This window comes from Opisthocomus hoazin, chromosome 2 (assembly GCF_030867145.1).
Source record: "Opisthocomus hoazin isolate bOpiHoa1 chromosome 2, bOpiHoa1.hap1, whole genome shotgun sequence".
Lineage (NCBI taxonomy): Eukaryota > Metazoa > Chordata > Aves > Opisthocomiformes > Opisthocomidae > Opisthocomus > Opisthocomus hoazin.
In genome coordinates, this window is record NC_134415.1 from 107,108,492 (window position 1) to 107,125,542 (window position 17,051).

The window sequence follows — 17,051 nt, forward strand, 5'->3', positions numbered from 1 at the left end:
TCAACAAGATTTTTCGGAGTTGTAAAATAAGAATTCATCTTCAGAATTTTTGATAATTTACTTCAAATGTTTCCTTCTTTTCATGCTATGTATAGCTTAGATACAATAAATTGTTTGGGTATCAACTTTTTCTATTCATGTTTTTCTGCCTTTGTGTCCTGGGTTCAGCCAGAACAGGGTTAATTTTCACCAGAATCCAGGAAGAAGCACAGCCAGGTGGGCCGACCCAACCCCAACCTGGCCAAACAGAGCCTGGTATTCCATACCATGTGCCGTCATGCTGGGTTCCGGTGGGGGGGGGGGGGGGCGGCGTGGCGCGGCGGGAACTCACTCACGGCTCGGGAGCATGCAGTGGTGGCGGTTCAGGAGAGCGACTCTGTTGTGCGGTCTGTTTTGTCGTGTTTTCTCCTTTTCTGTATCGTTGTTGTTACTGTTCCCTTTGTTTTCTGTTCTGTTAAACTGCCCTTATCCCGACCCATCAGTTTCTGCCTCTTTCTTTCTATTCTCCTCCGCACCCTGACGGGGGGAGTGGCAGCTGTGTGGTGCTTTTATTGCCAGCGGCAGCCGAACCAAAACACTGTGCAGCACAAAATACTATGAGTTTTGGTAGAGGTTTTACATGGATGAAGAGCAGAGGCACTGCTTGCCTGAAGCATTGTTGCTGGCTTCTGATATATTAACTGCCTACTGCCAGTGCTTGAAAATTTTGTCATTAATAAACATTTCTGTAAGAGTAGGAGGTGGATCTAATCTGTGTTAAAAAACAGTTTTAAACGTAAGTTATTCAAACATATATGATTCATATCACAAAATGAAGTACTTGGAAATTGGTACTGAGCTTGTTTGCCTGGTATCATACTTCTAAATTTCAGTTTCAGAAGTGTTGAGTGCATACTGCTTCAACTGAAGGCAGGGTGGATTGTGTTTGAACATAGAACACTAGGCTGGAAAAATCAGATCGCTGTTAATAAAATAGTAAAAATTTTAGTATTTTTATTTTCTACTTTGTATTTGAAGTGTTTATCTGTAAAATAGGAACCATAACAATGATTTTTTCTTTAATATAATTTTGTGAAGATAAGTTAGTTAATATTCATGTAATATCCAGATAACACGTGGAGAGTCAGTATAAAAAAACAAACACAAAACATATCTTGAAACAGTGTCTGTGTAATTTGAAGCTATTAACTCCTGGAAACTCATCTTAAACAACTAGAATTAAAAAAAAAAAAGGTATGTATACAGCAAGAATACGTAGCATCTGTTCCCTATATCCTTTAAAGTAAATGTCCTACCCAAAGCTAGAGAATGATCATAAGGTTACAGACTGTAATAGTGACATGCATATATATAAATGAAAAGAAATTTAAAAGTAGACATAAATTCTATCATTTCCTAACTTCTGAATTCTTTTCAGCCTAATGAACTTCTTGGTTTTTTTAGTGTTGATCTATTCTTTTCAATTATTTTCTAAGTACCTAGTAAGGTTCATGAGAAAGCAAACAGAAAATCCCAGGTGTTCTGCCATTGAGGCTATGACTGAAAATATGTTCTGTCAGTCATACTTAAAATTTTATATCTACACAGATATCTGTTCAACCAGAGTGGTAGATTTCCTCCACTTTTTGGTCAGCTTAGTGAAAGAAAATGCATAATTGAGAGAGAGAGATGACACTCACCTGGAGTCCTGCCTCCAGCTCTGGAGCCCTCAGCACAGGAAATACATGGAGCTGTTGGAGCAGGTCCAAAGAAGAGCCACAAAAGTGATCCAAGGGCTGGAGCACCTCTCCTCTGATGAAAGGCTGAGAGAGTGGTAGCTGTTCAGCCTGGAGAAAAGAAGGCTCTGGAGACACCGTATAGTGACCAGAATGGGCGTGTAGGAATAGGACAAGGAGTAATGGTTTTAAACTAAGGGAGGGTAGATTTTGACTGGATATAAGGAAGAAATTTTTTACAGTGAGGGTGATGAGGCACTGGGACGGGTTGCTCAGAGGGGTAGTGGAGGCCCTATCCCTGGAAACATTCAAGGTCAGGTTGAATGGGGCTCTGAGCAACCTGGTCTGGTTGAAGATGTCCCTGCTCACTGCAGGGGGTTTGGGCTAGATGGCCTCTAAAGGTTCCTTCCAACACAAAGCATTCTATGATTCTATGATCTCCATCCTTGTTCTACCCATCCCTAAAAATTATAGTCTGTTTCTAGTGCTTCTCCAGTAGACAATATAAGATAGTTCTTTATCCAATTCTTGTCAATCTTTCTCTTCCTCCAAGCTTCCATCTTAATTTCCCTTACTTCCTCTTTACATCTCCCCTAATTCACTATCATCCTTCTTCCATTCTTCAGTCCGTGATCTCCTCCTTCTCTGTGTCTCACTAGTTGATTCCAGTTGATTTTTATATATTTTTCTTTCCAGTTTCTTTTCTTGATTGATACGTATGTTCTCCTTGCATCACATTTTATTCTGAACGTAGCCCATGTCTCTGATACATCCATCCTTTTGATGTCACTTCTAATAGCTTCCCAGGTCTTTCTCTTTCTCTCGTTTGCTTCACTGGCTCTTAGCCTCCAATCCCTCCCTTCCTACTCCTTGTCTCACTGCATAGTCTGTCATGACTGCTCTTCCCCTGGGCTCTTAAGCCCAGTACTTTTGTGTCAAATATTTTTTCTCTCTTTTCTCCAGTTATAGCCTTCCTACCCAGTCAAACGCAGCTCATACCTTTATTTTCATACTTGAACCTCTGCCTTTAACTTTCACAATGTCAGAACACCACAGAGCTTTGCCAAGATATCTAAGATGTTCCCAGATCTCCTCTTCTCAATTTCCTACAGCCCCATGCAGCTGCTGCCACTCCATCAGTGAGACACTTGGAGTGGCAGGAAGAGCTAGCAGTAGTAACAGTAGGTTGCAGTGAAGGTTGAAAGCAGCAGATATGCAGGAGTCACGGAGGCAGCTGGGGAAGGAGGATATGGATTTCTGTAGGAGATTTACAATGATAGCCATTAGGACTGAAGTATATTTTCCAAAGTGATGTTGAAGTAAATTCTGAATGATATTGCTGGGTTTTGTTCCACTTCTTTTCTTATATCAATGTCTGTTTTTGGTTCAAAAGATTTCTTTTGCTTGATTTTTTTCTGAACACCATTTAGTTCACTGAAGGGCTTAAACTATGCCTTTGGGCTCTGGGCATTGTTAATTGTTACAACATAAGCAACAATTATGACTGATGAATTTTCTCTGTGCCCTCCCCAGAAATTTTCGGTATTTCCACATCATTCTGTGTAATTCGGCAGCCTGAATGTCCCATATTTCACGCCATTTTAAAGCCATTTTAAACCTCTCTTTGGAGGTTCATATATGCTACATGTTTTAATCACTGCTAAAAAAATGTCAGTGAGTTCTCTGGTAATCAGAACAAAATTCAACCTGTTATGCTCAAAATCTTGTTACAGGTAAAAGCCCCACACTTTATGTAACTAGCCAAGAATTTACTGTTAGTATAGCTGAAATGTTAGCAGTTTCATAAAAGAATTGCTAGTCCAGATTAAATGGTTATAGGAAAAAAAGGAAGAAAACAGAAGACTAAATGAAAACTACTATACAGAAAAACAGTATGGTTAGAATTGCTATACACACACTTCCCGTTATCCAGCCTTTTCCCTGGTGCTACAGTCATGCTTCCTTTGCTCCTTGAAAACCCAAGATCAGTGTTTTCAATTTGGTGTTTTTGTACTGGGGGAGATGCTGCAGGTTACCAGCAGCTGGAGTCATTCAACAGGAAGAGTCTGATATTGACAATTTCTCCTCACTCTAGGATCCATTTAGGGTCATTTTTTCTTGCTAACACATTTTTGCACCCTGCTGTTGGTCAAGTTCAAGTTACACATGATTCTACTATATATACTCCATTTTACATGTAGTTACTATTTCATTTTTCTTACTTAAGTTTGAAGAAACATTTTTGCCGAACTCCAAGTTATGATTTTTTTAACTGACCACTGGTGAGTTGTGTATAGCTTTAGACGGTGCATAGGTTGTCACTCTCTTACAAGACCGTGCCTCTGCTCCTCCACACTGCATCCTGCATCCCACTTCTCAAGGCCTCTGCTGCTACACCAGGCCTGTTTTTGTCTACAAGTTGCCATGCTAGAGTCCCACATATCTTATTCCACACAGAATAATTACTTGTTACAAGTACCTATATAAAGCCATTATTGTGACATAGAAAGATAATAGAAAATTACTAAGAAAATTCAGAGTAAAACAGGTATATCCACCTGACCAGAAGGAAAAAAATCTATTAAAGCTAAACAGAGTAAAACAAAGCTGCAGGCAGGTCAAAAAATGTTGAGACAGCACAAACCTGACAAACCTTGGTCTCGAGGACTTTCAAACTCTATACAAAGTCTGTGACCTGTTACTAGCAAAGGTAATACTGTATTACTGAGGTACAGAGTTACACATCATATGGCAAATATTTTCTGTTTAGAATTGCAGTACGAAGGAGATCAATTTGGAGTTCTGTCTGAATGGCATATTATATTTAGGACTCACGTGCTATTCTTCAGGTGTCCTAGGATATTTAAAATTATATAATGCCTAAGAGGTTATGGAAGATGACTTAAGTGCTCTTGACCATTGGTCTTTTGGTTTTAACCAGCTTGTGTTGCAGTAACAATATCATTTTTTCTTCAATAGGTTGAAAAGAAAATTAAAGCCACGTTGATTGTGCTTCTTTAAAAGTCAAATCCCATTTTAAATTTAAAGAGTATTTCAGTAATTTAATTCATTTAGTTAGGCATGTAACTGAATGTCACTGTGCTTATAAGCAACTCACACCATTTTAAAGCCAGTCTCTTTGGAGGTTCATATATGACCCTAAACAATTGATTTACTGGACAATCCTTGGTTATTGATTTTCATCCTAGTTTTTGTTTTTTAATTTTCAATTTTTTTTTAAATAATCCCCCAAGTGAAAGAATGTAAAAAATGACATTTTGAGTAGAAATAAAGTTGCTTAATTAAGAATTATAATTTGTTAATAGAATGTGAACAGACACCAACATTTTTCAGTGTCTGTAATGTAGAACCTAGTTTTACTTCTTTTGATGGGTGGCATTTCTTAGAAATATTGACTTCGATAAAGTTCATCTAATGCTGCACATTTAAAGGAAGTGTCACAGGAGTCTGATCAACTCTGTGATCTTTTCACAGGCATTGAACAGAAACATCCATTTTTAGGTGGTAGTTGATATCATAGGTGCATCTTAGGGTGACAAAATATACATTAAAACATAGAGAGCTAGATATTGAAAGGTGAAAGAAGGAAATCACGGATTTGTGAAAGAAGCAAATAACGTGAAAAATATTTATAGATGTAAACCAAATTCTGTAATTATGCCCATGTGAAATACAACCACAACTTCTACTGGATAATTGTATATAGAAAATGATATGAACATAACAGTATGCATAAGACACATTTCAACACGTTGTAGGAAGTTAGTCTTGTAGCAGTAGTTGCAATCTCAGAGTCCTTAATACTGTTGTTTAGTTATCAGTGGAGTTCAACCCTGTCTTCACGGTGGAGAGTGTTCATAGCCTTTCTGCAGTGGTGGAGGTGTAACAAGGTTTATTTTCTGGAAGCCGTGGTCCTACCATGCCTCTTTTAAAAAGATATTAATATCTGTAAGCTTGACATGGTGCACTGCAGCAAATACGCAGTGACTTGTACGTCAGTGTGAAGTCAAGATAATTTTTTTCACATTGCTTTTAACCGGTGATAAAAGGTCACAAGTAGATTTGCGTTAGGCTCCACATATATGTCAAACTGTTCTGTACTTTTGCTTGACCTGGATCCAGTCTGGGTAGTTATATTCCATCCTTACATACAGATATTGCAACCTTGTTTTAGAAAGTCATTTTTACTCATTTTTTGAGACAGTTATAGATTTCATACTTTTTTTTTACTTCTTCAGCACATGTCTAAATGTTTCATCTATACGTCACAAGTGTTTCATGACCGTACTAGTCAGGAAGACCTGTCTGGGAACAATATTTGTAATAGTAGTAATGGTAGTGATGTAGGTTTAGCAAGGTTTACTTTCATTTCAAAACTTAGGTTTAAAAAAGTGCATTCTATCTTACTTTAGATGTACTGTAAATTCAGCATGTAAGAAGCTACGCTCACCTAAGTTACATACCTTTTGCTAAATAGTTAATACAGTTGTCATGTAATATGTTTGTGGGAACATGTACATAAAAAATACATTAATTTTAATCAGAAAAAAATGCATCCAATGAATTAATCTATTGTACTCTGCTATGTAAATTTTTACCATATTTGGCAACACGTTTAATTTTTTACTTAGATGTCTGGATTTTTTAACAAAATGGTTCATAATTGATTTTGTATGTTGTGAAGCAGAAACAACAGTTTTATATTTATAGATTTATCAAATTTGAAGTAGACTGTTTATTAAGAGTGAACTTGCTAAACAAACTATATGTTTCCTGATTGCAGCTTCTGCATGTACAGTAGCATAAACTTGTTCATGATTATAAACTATGATTTTGAACTTTGTGATATTTCTTCATAAGAAGTCTGCAACTTCACTGTTTGTAATAATGTCCCTTTTTTTTGAATTTAGCTCCCTATTGCAGCTTAAACAGTGTCTTGAGGAATGGTGGAATTGTAAATAAAACAGGTGGTCCTGCTGGAAGTAAAGTTCGCTATTACTGCAAACCTGGGTATAGAATGATTGGTCACAACAATTCGACATGTAGGCGTCACCAAAATGGCATGTATCAGTGGGATTCTCCTGTGCCAATCTGCCAAGGTAAGATATTGTTTTCTTGTTGAGTATGCTTCTATAATTTCATAGCAAAAAATACCTTACGAAATAAAGACCCAGCACTGTCAGTACTGCTGTATGCCAAGAGACACACTGACATCATGAGTTTATCCAAATATATATTGACTTGTGTACTTAACGTGTGCAGAATCTGAAGTATTAAGTAAAGCAGTCAAATACAGACCAAATGAAAAATATGTTTTCAGTACTTTTTGTTTAGTAAAATACATATCTCTAAACAGTCCACAACTCATAGTAATGTTGTATTACAGAACATTTTTAAAAAATTATGTATATTTGAGGCATTAATTTGTTTATTCTAGAAAATCACTTGATAAGCAGTGCTTTAATGACATAATTTGTAACTTCTGATTTTTTGTGTGTCCTGGAGTTAGCCAGGGTCTACTTTAGCTTGTTCCAGACATCTGTTAAGAGCAGCTACTATTTGTCAACTCTTTAGAATTGTCCCTGTTTGAAAAGCCAGACACAAACTACAGAGAAGAGGAGTAACATAGAGTAGTACAAAGCAGTTAAACATAATGCTTTTGCACACATTATTCAGTAAACAGTTAGTGGAGACTAAGGAGTTGTATATCAGATATGATCGGGAACGTAGGGGAGAAGAGAAAGACTACAAATTCTATCCATATCATATATGGCCTATTCTAACAGGTTTTCATGTCTGTTTCTGGTCTGCTTTGTTTATAGGAAGAAAAGGTGATAACATCCGTATTTCAGACTTGTTGGAACTTCTTTGATTGAAACGTGTTTATTTATTCCTAACATTAACAGCAGTGCTTCATGTCTTCTTCAAGACAAGTATTTTCACAGAATCACAGAATGGTAGGGGTTGGAAGGGACCTCTGTGGGTCACCTAGTCCAACCCTCCTGCTGAAGCAGGGTCACCTACAGCAGGCTGCACAGGACTGCATCCAGGCGGATCTTGAATATCTCCAGAGAAGGAGACTCCACAGCCTCGCTGGGCAGCCTGTTCCAGGGTTCCGTCACCCTCAGAGGGAAGAAGTTCTTCCTCGTGTTCAGACGGAACTTCCTATGCTTCAGTATGTGCCCATTGCCCCTTTTCCTGTCACTGGGCACCACTGAAAAGAGTTTGGCCCCATCCTCCTGACACCCACCCTTGACATATTTGTAAGCATTTATTAGGTCCCCTCGCAGCCTTCTCTTCTTCAGGCTGAACAAGCCCAGTTCCCTCAACCTGTCCTCGTAGGGGAGATGCTCCAGTCCCCTCACCATCCTCATAGCCCTCCGCTGGACTCTCTCCAACAGCTTTTCATCTTTCTTGAAGTGGGGAGCCCAGAACTGGACACAATACTCCAGATGGGGCCTCACTAGGGCAGTGTAGAGGGGAAGGAGAACCTCTCTCGACCTACTGGCCACACTCCTCCTAATGCATCCCAGGATCCCATTGGCTTTCTTGGCAGCCAGGGCACACTGCTGACTCATGGTCAACTTGTTATCCACTAGTACACCCAGGTCCCTCTCTGCAGAGCTGCTCTCCAGCAGATCCGCCCCAAGCCTCTACTGATACATGGAGTTGTTCCTGCCCAGGTGCAGGACCCTGCATTTGTCCTTGTTGAACCTCATCAGGTTCCTCTCTGCCCAACTTTCCAGCCTGTCCAGGTCATGCTGAAAGGCAGCATAGCCTTCTGGTGTATCTGCCACACCTCCCAGTCTGGTGTCATCAGCAAACTTGCTGAGGGTACATTCTAACTCTTCATCCAGGTCCTTTGCTAAAGGTTCCATCAGATTCAGATTATTTCTAAAAAGAACATAAGATGGAAGTTCTATTTTGCACTTTAAAAAAAAAAAGAAAAAAGCCATCTGAGATTTGGCATTATGCTTTCTCTTCTGTTGAGGGTGTGTTATATGCAAAGAGAGTAAAAAGCTGCAGAAATGTGGCTAAAGTTGAAGATCTTGAAGGAGTGTGGTTCATATCTTTTATACAGAGTAATTAGGTAGCTAAATATTTCTTCAGGATGAGCATTCTCATGCCTAGATGGGCCATGTGGCTACACTCCTGCCAGTCCAGGGAGCAGCTCTGTCTGCCAGTGTGCCTCAAGCAGGATCTGTGTATCTGTGCTTCCAGGCTTGAGGATGTTTTCTATTTCCATATGCCATGATGTGTTATGGCATATGATGCTGTTTGACCTTCCCGAAGGTCACCAAATCATCTGTTCGTGGGCTGGGCATGAGGTAAGTTTAGGGACAAGAGCTGCTGTTGAGCTTAGTTGAAATGAATTTTAGGAGCAGTAGCTGGTGCTGGCATAGGAACTAAAATCTCAGAGACACTTTGCACTGAAGAACCTGTAATGATGACTGGGCCCACAGCTTGGACAGAAGATCAGGAAAGCGGAGGATGCCATTCTGTTCAAGATTAAGACTAAATTTAAGCATTTGTATGTGAGCTAGACTTTTGATTTAATTGCTTCAACATAGAAGTCTAGTGTCATTTGAGGCACCCTGAGGTACTTGACCTGTCCTCCATCTACCAGTCCATAAAGGCACCAGGTCCTGTGTTATATCCACAATACTTGTCAGAGGTCTTGGAGGCCTAAGAATGTCTCAGGTAGCTTCAGACAATGGGAAAGGAAGCAAGTCAAGCCCCATCTACCTAAACTCTTTTGTGGTTAACCTAGTCAATACAGACAGTGAAACTCTGGGAATTATTCTGCTGACTAGGCCAGTAGATGTCTTTTTTTTAAAAGGCACTGAAATTTTGACATCTTACTGTGGAGCTCAGGTACTTTGAGTGTGTGAGGATAGAGACAATCTTCCGTGTGTGCTTGTTAGGCTGGAGGAGTTGGGGCTATAAACTTTAGGAGCCCTTACATCATACTTTTCTCCAAAGTTTAAGATCTCATCATTCCTCATCTGTCAAGAATTGTATGCAAATTTGTCCCATATCTTTCTACTGCTTATCCATCTGGATGATAGCAACCTGCTACCACTGCTACCACTATTATTTGACTAAATAGCAGAGGTCTGTATGACGAAAATAGGATGTTCCAGCATTTCAGTATTCTTAGAAATATAGTGTGATCCTTTTTTTTCTTCGCTTCTCTACTTTTTTAAGAATAGTATAATTTTAAGTGGTTTTCTTTTACATTTCTGATTTTTGCATTTTATGTTCACATTTTAATACAAGAAAAGGCTTGCCATTTTACCACTCTAACTTTGAAAACTATATCTAAACATAATGAGGTGTGTAAAGAGTTTGAATGATAGGGAGAATAGTTCTTGGGACAATTTTAGAAAAAAGTCCCCAGTTCTAAGGGCAGAATGGAATAATTCATAGAAAGTGGGAGAAAAAATGTGCAGACATGTGCAGGACTTGACATGATGTCCCAGGACTTGATTGAGGATAACCAGGTGACAGAGTCCCAGAAAGTAATAAATTATAAACAAGAATGAAGCAGACTCGAGAAATTCATAAAATACTTCAGACATTTTGTCTTTCCTTGCTATTTTATCACTATGTGAAAAAAATACCAGTGAAATTTTAGCAATACAGCAAGTTCACAAGTACGTTTTTTCTTTAATTTTAAGCCATATTTATAATTTCCACAATATATGTGGCTGTGGGTATGTAGACTGCTGTTAGCAGTAGGGAAAAAAAGATTTGGGAGATTAAAAGTGAGTTTAATCTTTACTAGAAATTTCTTATGTAGAATTCCACAATTTTAATATGTCATTTTCACAACTCTGACACAATTCTTCCAACTTGTATGTCTGGATGAATCATATATTTCTCAATAAACTCTGAAATGGAAAGTGTGTTTCTAAATTTATTAAATATCTTATCAAAATTCATGCAGTCTCTTTGAAAATTAATTGAAATTACACGTTTGGTTCAGCTGATGGATTTCAGTATAGGATGTTTCCAAATAAAAAGGCCTTTGATTAAGTCTGAAATTTCAGTAAAACCAGTCTTGCAGGGTTACATTTGTAACTAATAACTTGACTGTGTCAGAACTAATGTTTGATGTAAAATTCAATTGTATTATCAAAAAAGGAGGGTTTTCTGCACATTTAATATAAAAATATCAATTTTAATATGAACGTATCTTTAATATGGATCTGGTAGGGTCAGAAGCTAGTTTTCAATTCCAGTCTTATCACGTGTGGAAGCATGCAATAATGTCCTGGACAATATGTAAAGAACTTGACTCCTATCTACGAAATTAGAACTTACTGTTATTGCTTTTATTTCATTGTGAAGCAAAAAGATAAACATGAGTCATGCTACATTCAAAATATTTACAAGCAGAGAAAATAGCAATTCTAGTACAATAGAAGTAGATAGCTGCAGAGAGAAAATGTATAGGCTTCAGTAATGATCCTGGCAACTACGTATGTCATCTTAGCCACTGCTTAGCTCATGTCCAGATCCCCATGCTAGGATGGAGAGAGTAGGAGAAGAAGGCTGAGGCTCCGAGATGAGCAGATGAGAAGAGAAAATAGGATAAAATTTTGTCAAGAATAGCAATGAGAATCAAAAACTGTAATCAAGTAAGAGTTGTCAGGGTGAATACAGATTAGGAGTGCTGGGTTGCAGGTATCTGGAGGCTGAGACCTGGTGGCAGCAAGAGTGTAACAGAGTGGCTGTGTCCCTCTGAGAGGCATAAGCAAATATCCCTCTTTAACCCACCTATTTTTCATATACAGGAAAGCCTTTGGCATCATTCTTCCTGATTTTCTCACACTCATTATTAAAACAGTTAAAAATAATTTAAAGAGTCTTGAAGAATACTTTGCTGCTCTTCACCATTTGAATAACTCCATAGGAGGTTTGTAGAAGAAAACCGAAGGTACCTACTTTAAGGAAGAAGTTCTGTTGTCTGGGTCATGGGTACTTGGAAAAGCTCAAAACCTATGACAGAGTTACGATAAAAATACAGCTGATGCCAGCATTTCCTGCTTAAAATCCTGATTCCCAGTACTGTCATTATTGATATCTCTGTCCTTGCAGAAGTGGCTAGAACCGTGTTGTGGAGCTAAAGATACTTCTACTTTTTGCTGTGCCGAACAAAGGTTGTTCCAGAACCATAACTGGGTTCCATGTCTGCCCTGGGCTAGAAGACTGATTAAATGTTTTTAGGGAACTGGCTTGAAAACCTCCATTTGCAATTTGTCCAAGAGCCATGAGTCTGGGATGACCAGCCTGCTTCTTCATAAAATTGGCTGGTTTGTCTGTTTGGGCCTTTTACCTTTTTGATAAACGTTGTTATGCAAAAAACTTTTAGTACCCGGTCTTAAAATAAAAATGTGAGGTAGGTAGCACAGTTTAGAAGTTCCAAATCGCAGTTTCCTTTTATAACATATTATAAATATATGATCATATTTCAAAATATATTAACAGTAAAAGAAATATAGAACTTCAGACTAAAAAAAGCAGAAGTTTGAGGGGAAACCTGGAAACAGTCCCCTAATATGCTAAAAGTAGCTCCAAAGAGGAATTAAATAGTTATTTATGTCCTTTCTAGATAGAGGAATTACAGCTAAGTTTACTTCAACAGGATCTTAAGTTAGACTTTTCTTTTTTCCTTCTTTTCTCAGAGGGGCTAGTGAAACACTGGAATAGATTGCCTGTGGAGAATGGATTTTTTGTCATTGGAGGTCTTTCAGGAACAAAGTAGATAAACCTTGGTCAAGTATAATTTTGGCTTGTGACAGGAGAATAGACTAGATGACCATTCATGAACATTTTTACACTTACAGCCCTAGACCACACAGCCCTGTTTTTGGTTTCTTTGTTACTCCTGTAAGTATCCAAGTCTGAGAACTAGGATTTCTGTGACACGACTCTCCCCAACATTTTCAATTAGACATCATAGACATAAGCCACTCAGCAAGTTTTTTTGTTATGAATCACACTTTAAGGGACTTCTCTGTTGCTATCTTTAATTTTAGGGTATTTAAATGCTTTTCTCAGCATTATGTTCAATGCCAGAAACAGTTCATTAAATGATGAATGCTTGTGCATTAAATTTAGGGATTTTCCAGTGTATGGAAATAAACTCAATGTCTGACTGTAATGCAGTTTCCAGCCTCTTTTCTCTATGCCGTGACGTTGCATGCTTTAAACATCAATAATACATAAGTATCTTAAAGGTACATAGATGTATAGATATTTTGAAGGATTGCCATGAGCTTTAAATTGGTTTTCATAAGAAATTATTAACTGATTTTCATAAGAAATAAATTCCAGTGACACATGTGGAACATTAAAGAGCAACTAAAACTGCATCTCAGTTTCTGTGTGGTAAAAGGCTTTCCACTTGTGTTGATTACCTGTTCTCTGGAAGAAATATATTTTTCTGCTGTGCAAGATAACAGAGACAATGAAGATTGATGTATGTATTTTTCACTCTGAATGCACATATCCTAGCTGCAACCTGGCATTCTCATATAATCATTGACCTAAGAGACGTTTGACAATTCCTTAAGTCAGAAGATTTCCTGACACTCTTCTTTATAATTTTACAATCTTATGGAAAGCTGGGAGCTGCAAAATACTTGGTTGTGGGACAACAGTGACATTGTTTCCTCTGTTCACAGACGACATGCCACTTCAGGCTTTAAACTAAGAGAAGGCAGATTTAGATTAGATATTAGGAAGATATTCTTCACCATGAGGGTGGTGAGGCACCGGAACTGGTTGCCCAGAGAAACTGTGGATGCCTCCTCCCTGGAAGTGTTCAAGGCCAGGTTGGATGGAGCTCTGAGCAACCTGGTCTAGCGGAAGATGTCCCTGCTCATGGCAGGAGGCTTGGAACTAGATGATCTTTAAGGTTCTTTCCAACCGAAAACATTCTATGATTCAGTCAGTTTACTTCAGGTAACTTTACTTCAGATATCAAAGCAGTTGCTGTTTAGTGAAACTGGCTGCACTAAATGTTTTCTTTGGACACTACTGTTCTAAAAGCCTTTAGCAGCCTCAAGAAATTAGAAGCAGCAGGAATATTTCTTTCCAGTCCCAGTTTCTAGGGGAGAAGGAAACAACAAATAAACAGATAAACTATAACAGGAACAGTGCCAGAATGCCAAAACTGCTTTTATGATTAGTAGCTAAAGCAGCAGTGAGAATAACCTCATGGTGTAGCAGTACAAGGTTCAGCAGCAGCTGAGGAAAGAAGAGAGACAGTAGAGGACTGAAGTACAACATTAAGAATAAAAGTGGTGAAGTGTGACAGGTAAGCATAGACTTGGGAGGTGCTTTAGTACACTGGACATTGCATCAGACCTGACATAACTGATAGACCCACCCGGGTGTGACCCGGGTGTTGTACATCTTTTATTCTTTACACTAATTTACGCATAAGAGCTACTCAGTCTTGAACTTTTCAGTAGTTTCTAGAAAGGTTATTGCTAGAGGTGAAGAGCAAATGCTAACAGAGGTATTTGCTTCTAACGTCAACTAAACAGACCTGATTTTTCCTTTGTTTTCAAAGGACATAATGAATTCTTCCTCCTCCGTATAAACAACTGAGTTATTTGAAGTTAATTCATGTTTGAAGTATTTAGAGGGAACTAAAACAAAGTCCGCCTGTATTTACAGATGTACACATACATGGATGGGTGGATAGACTGATAATTATGAATTTTGGTTTTATACAATTAAATGTAGCACACAACACAGAGACTGTTGTTTTCATATTAGAAAGGAGACCTGAAAAAGAAATTAACAAGTTAAATCTTAACCCAATTACATTCTACATCAAGCATTCAGATGCATTCCCACAAGGCAGAAAAGAACTGAGAGGCTTGTTAGGACAAGTTAGGGACATAGTGCAAGGCTCTGGAGACACTGAAACATTTCACGGTAAGCATGATTGGAAATGGAGAATGTACAGGCATTTTTATGATGTAGTAAAACAGTTTAACAGTTTAACTTTCTGTTAATTCAACATGTAAACAAACACTTTGCAAATGTAAAATTCTGCTTAGCTGATAGAGGGTCAGAACTGATTCTAGTTGGAGGTAAAGGATTAAATTGGCTATTAGGGGAGCAGAAAGCCCATCGAACAAGATGGAGCTCGGCTTCCTATTTTGAGTACACCAGAGCGCTGAAAATACATCATTCCTGCTGTGGTGACCTTATGGGGAATGACTGCTAATACAAAGACCTGCTCCCAGAAGCAGCAAAACTTGTGTTTATCCTTCCCCGACTCCACTTTCTCTAACACCATTAAAAGCAGGAAGTGTGGGTCTCCACAACCCCTTGGTTATTACCTCCCTCTCCCTTCTCTGTCCCACTGTTACTCCTTCTAGTGGCAAGAGGCTTGGCCCTTACCCACTGAGAGAGAATCACTCAATTTTGAGAACACAAGAGCAGCACAGGTTAGGGTGTAAAAAAGCACCAATAAGTTGTGTTTCAAAGGAAGCAGCTTATTTTAGAACATTCCTACAGTTCTATTAGCAATTTGGCAGATTCCAGATGGAAGCAAATGACTGAAATAAGCTAACCATTCATCACTTTATAATGCTTACCTCTCCTCATTATAATTGTATGCAAAGTACTTGTTGTATTTAATTTAAATACATCAAATGTGACAACTTGGGAATACTGAAAACGAGTTTGAGAACTGTGTTTATGGTACCGTGACAATGTGTTGTGAAATTAATCATTTGCATTGAATTGGGTAAATGATAATAAAGTTTAGATTTAAAAAGAAAAAATACTCATTTTCACCTTTGTTTAACAGATTTCAGGCAAAGCTTATAATTTCTTTTTTTGAAATATATAGACTTTATTAAAATAATAAAATTTCACAGTGTCACAGGGAAAGCAACAAATACCCAAAGGACTTTTTAACTGTTAAAGTGTTGAGCTTCTTCTTACAATTGAGTGTATATACAGAAAAGACATTTTCCTTTGAAAAACTCCACTCTTTATTGGTAAATATTTAAAAATGAAACCTTCAAAGCTGTGTTTTATTGTTTTGGTTTCGGCTGCCGCCGGCAACAAAAGCGCCACGCGGCCGCCCCTCCCCCCGCCGGCGTGCGGAGGAGAATGGAAAGAAAGAGGCAGAAACTGGTGGGTCGGGATAAGGGCAGTTTAACAGAACAGCAAACAGAGGGAAAACAGGAACAACAACGATACAGATAAGGAGAAAACACAACCACGAACCGTACAACAGCCGCTCTCCCGAAACCGGACCGGCGCTGCGCCCGCCCAAGCCGCGAGTGCCTTCCCGCCGCGCCGCTCCCCCCCCACCGGAACCCAGCGTGACGTCACATGGTATGGAATACCGGGCTCTGTTTGGCCAGGTGGGGTCAGCCCCCACCCCCCGGCTGTGCCCCTTCCTGGAGTCCGATGAAAATTAACCCTGTTCTGGCCAAACCCAGGACATTATCCACCCCTTATTCCATACCATCTACGTCATGCCCAGGTCCCCCATTGTCCAGTTGATCACCACTTCTCCTGTCTCCAGATATCATTCCTTTAGTCTATGGATCATCACTCTAAAGTGTCCATTGAGTTCATTTAATCCATGACTTCAGGCTCCATCTGTCGTTATGGTCTTCCGTGGCAGGGGAGGTGATGTGTGGTGATGGGCGGTCACTTGCTGCATCCGGAGCTCACGGCTGATGTATCTGGTGCGGCCCGTGCCCACAGTCTGCAGGACATGTTGATCTTGATGAAGTTGCTGGATGCCAGTTGTTGAAAACCAGGTCCAGTTCCATCATCGCTGTGCTCTGCTAGGTTTTCATCGAAAAAGTCCATCCTTCTTTAATCTGGACGATTCTTACTATGCTACTACTGGTACAAAATATAACAATTATAACAGTGATAACAGACAGTGACAGGGTTATTTAACAACTAACTTTATACAATTTATTTATGGACTATTCTCGCCCAAAATTAAATCCCCATGAGGTACACATCGGACTTCCCCATCCTTCCGCATTACCCACCAGGTACACCCAGGTCCTTGAGCAAAAGCAATCCCGCGGACGGGCTTGCCTTTGCCCGAGGCAGGACTGACTCAAACTGTCTTCCCTAACATGTTCCGCATGTGCACTACAGGGACTTTATCCCCTTCTACGGGGCGCTGAGGTTTTGACTGGGCAGGACCAGCCCGGTTGGTGGACCCTCTGGTGTTAACCAACCAGGTGGCCTTTGCTAAATGGGTATCCCAATTTTTGAAAGTCCCACCCCCCATTGCCCTCAAAGTGG

The 17,051-nt window shown here is 39.2% G+C and overlaps 1 protein-coding gene across 1 annotated transcript in view; it reads left to right on the forward strand.

The window, feature by feature from the left end:
* CSMD1 (CUB and Sushi multiple domains 1) overlaps nt 1-17,051 on the forward strand; it is a 1,295,699-nt gene that overhangs the window by 1,175,556 nt on the left and 103,092 nt on the right. Inside the window, exon 49 of the mRNA XM_075445037.1 lies at nt 6,647-6,835. Within this exon, the coding sequence (XP_075301152.1) occupies nt 6,647-6,835 (189 nt within the window). The remainder of the gene's footprint in view (nt 1-6,646; nt 6,836-17,051) is intronic.